General features: G+C 41.8%; 1 protein-coding gene across 3 annotated transcripts in view; it reads right to left on the minus strand.

Moving 5' to 3' along the window:
- Positions 1-310: 310 nt before the first annotated feature.
- Positions 311-3,643, minus strand: part of LOC140539468 (uncharacterized) — a 40,619-nt gene continuing 37,286 nt past the window's right edge. For all 3 annotated transcript variants that reach the window (XM_072662189.1, XM_072662188.1, XM_072662187.1), the window contains 3 exons: positions 3,323-3,431; positions 2,203-2,366; positions 311-1,608 (listed from right to left, as the gene is read on the minus strand). In XM_072662189.1, coding sequence (XP_072518290.1) covers positions 1,497-1,608; positions 2,203-2,366; positions 3,323-3,431 — 385 coding nt within the window. In that variant the 3' untranslated portion in view covers positions 311-1,496. The remainder of the gene's footprint in view (positions 1,609-2,202; positions 2,367-3,322; positions 3,432-3,643) is intronic.

Genomic DNA, 3,643 nt, shown 5'->3' on the forward strand with positions numbered 1-3,643 from the left:
AGCTGGAACGCCCCCCACAAGTGGGACCTCCTACTTGGAAAGTCGGGAAAAATCCAAGATGGCCGAATCGCACATCAACAGTAGTGAGGGCAGTAGTGTTACACAGTTTAGCAGCACTGCTATCTGTTTGCGTCTCATTATATCAGTCCTGTGGACGGGTTTACATGGAGTTTGGATGCGCGAAATACCGAACTGGAATCGCTAACAATGCTAACAATGCTAACCTTGTTGCTGTAAAGTCCATTTTTAGATAAAGACCTTTACCGTGTCCGCCTAATCGCTTACTGTAACTACTTCATGAATTTATTTAACACTTTTTTTATTGATTTATTTTTGTTAGCATCATTTTTTGTTGTTAATCTCATTTAAGTATTACAGCCAGTGCTTTAATTATAACATTCATGCTATCTTCGTTTCGTACAGGAAGGAAAACCCAAATAACAACATTCAAAACAATGCCAACCTAGGACAATGCTAACAATGCTAACATGGGACACGAAAAGTGGGACATTTTCGGGTTAGATTCACCATAAATCACGAGGAAAGGACTGTCCTTTCAGAGTTTACCTGTTGTGGTAAACGCCGAAGGCGAAGACAAGCTAACGTAAACAGTGTACAATTATCGGAAAGCATTCGTTTAGCTGGTTTACCGAGCCTCGGCATCCGACTTCCCGAGGTAAATGGAACGCAGCAAATGGAAGTCCTGCAAAAAGTCCCGAGAAATGCTAAGGTGGCTAACTGTGAAATGAAGCTAGCATTGGCGATCCTGTGCGCAATGCTAATCCTGCTGTCCGGTGGTTGTTTTTTGACACTGCACTCCATTCATTCTCCCATTCGTCCATCCTAAATTTAGCACAATAAATAGCTTAAAGACCCCAAAGTCCATTTATAAAATAAAAGTCTTCTCAGCCACCTCGCTTTAGCTTCCGCCCTCAGCATGCTAGCTGCTAAAACGAGCTAAATACGTAAATACGATGCTTGGAAAAGACTATGTACATCGTTCTCGTAGCAAACACACCTCCAGGAAGGAACGGGAAAGGCGCAAAACTAGGAAATTAACTTATATGACCGAGAAAAACGGAAGAACGTAAGGCTGCACGCGGCTAATCGGACGAGAAATACATCACCGGAGTACGGAGTAGCCGTAGATAAGCTTATCTGGACGTTAAACACTTCAGCAAAGGATAATCCCCAAACGACCCCAGTCTGTCCTCCCAAATGGAAAAAAAAAAAAAGATTGCTACATGCACGGACCACGGTCCATCAGACAGACATCCCCTTTCCTAAATTTAAACGTTGTGTGGAGACGCCAATTCGGGTCTCTGAAGAGGTGCTGTCCTCGTGGCGTCGGGTGTCGAGACGAGCTTCGGTCCAGTCCAGGCCGTCGGTACGCTGGGGCGCCGTCTTCGTCAATTTTGCTGCAGTCGTGAGTCTTGGTGGGCGGAACCTGGCTGTCGTACATTCACTAGTCCTAGGCCGAACAGTCCGGGCTGATCTCAGTTCTGGGCCGAGCTGCTCTCCGCCGGATTGGGCTCATCCTCCTCGTCCCCGCTCAGGTCCAGTTTGAGGTTATCCAGAGTCTGCCTCATCATCATCGTGTCCTTCCTCCTGCAAAAAACACGGAATGGCATGTATTCTCATATGGGGGGGGGCAAGATAAGGACAAAAGTATTGGGACGCCTGCTTGTTCACTGTTTCTTCCGAAACCGAGGGTATTGGAGTAACTGGCTCTATTGTCCAGGGAGGAAGGCTTTCTACTAGATTTTGACAGTCCTAGAAGATTGCTGTGAGGATTTGATGGCATTCAGCCATCAGGTGCCAGTGCCAGTAGGTTCATGTCATGTCGATCTGCTCCAGAGAGTCCTATTCTATTGGTAGTACGTCTCTACGCCTGCATTCACTAGAAAGGGGTGTCCACAAACATTTGGACATATAGTGCATCAGATTTCTTGATGGGGAATCATTAGCTTTACTAAAGAACCTTTGAAGAACCCTAATGTGAGGCTCTCATTAGATGGTTCTAGATAAATGGTTCCATACGGCAGCAAAAACAGGCTCAAAGAACTGTGCCTGGTCGTTTGTCCAAAAGTATTTGGACAGGCAACACTTTCAGAAAGTGGTGGGGATGTGATCCTCATCATCCTCGTTGCGTGTGAGTGTGTGTGTGTGTGTGTGTGTGTGTGTGTGTCAATGAAAACTCACTTCATCTGCAGCTGCATTTCCAGCAGTTGTTTCTGTAAGCGAGCGCTGGCCTCCCTCTCCTCCGTCAGCTCTCTCTGTGTGTGTCGGTACTGGCTGTCTCGGCGGCTTGCCTGCTCCTCAACCTCGTTCAGCTGCCTCTTCAGGGAACGCATCCGCTGAGTCATCTGCACACACACACACACACACACACACACACACACACACACACACACACACACAGAGAGAGTTAGGTATGCAGGTACTACAGGGTGGCTCCTCACACGGGGCCACAGTTTCACATGGGCCTCATTTAATAACCTTTCATCCTAATTGTGTTATTTTTTTTTATATACAATTATTTTTATACACAGTTGTGTAACTTATTCACTTGGTTATTTAAATTAATATTGAAAAAGAATTATGATAAATAAATAAATAAATCACAAAAAATAAAATGTATTGATTAATTTTTACACTTAAATATGAATTTAAATTATACAAATGAAAAATGATAGTTAAAAAGTTTAATATTAAATATAAGCTAAGTATTCGTTAAAATGCAGAATTTACAAACCTGCTTTTTAATTAATGGTATAACATTTTAAATAATAGTCATTCATTTTTAATTAATAGCATAATGTTTACATTCGGTTAAAGTAATATTTATAAATAAAAATATAATTACATATATATTTTTTTTCTTTGTTATTATTGTTTTTTAAAAAGACCTATATATATATTTCATGTTATAATAATAAAAAAAAAATTTAAATGATAAATTATATTATTAAATATATAACTACAGTTTTACTGTATAGCCCCAACAGTACATATCTGACTGCAGTGTTAAAAAAAACAAAAAACAAAGATGTGAAAGACGGACAGTTCTAATAGAAGATGAGAGGGATATGTTTATATTAATATTCCCACCCCCTCAAAAATGTCAATAAATAAAATGTCAATAATTACTTTTACAAAAAATACATTCCTAAAGACTTAGATACAGTAACTGGATCATAAAGCCTAAGCCTACATCTTCAGTTTATTCCATTTCTAAAATGCCTTCTATCGCCACCTGGTGGCGAGGATGAGGAACCGCAGCTCTGCTCTGCCCTCTGCTGGTAAAGAGCGGTAACTGTACCAGATCTTTCTGCTCGTTGGAGATCCTGTGCTCCTCATCCAGCTGCTCAGTCAGCTCGTTGACCTTCCTCTCCAGCTTTCCGATGGTGTTGTTCAGCGCCACTTTGCTTCTGAAGAATGAAAGCATGAGGGGGATGGGTCAGCATTGGTGGATGTGTGTGTGTGTATGTGTGTGTGTGTGTGTGTGTACATATTAGAAAGGGTTCAATTCTGATGTGTGATAAATGATTGCCCTGCTCTGATTGGCTGCCTGGTTTTTCAGGCTGTTTGTCATACGTTGCATAGTACTGAAAGTGTGTGTGTGTGTGTGTGTGTGTATGTG

This window comes from Salminus brasiliensis, chromosome 18 (genome assembly GCF_030463535.1).
Source record: "Salminus brasiliensis chromosome 18, fSalBra1.hap2, whole genome shotgun sequence".
In the NCBI taxonomy this organism is placed as follows: Eukaryota; Metazoa; Chordata; class Actinopteri; order Characiformes; family Bryconidae; genus Salminus; species Salminus brasiliensis.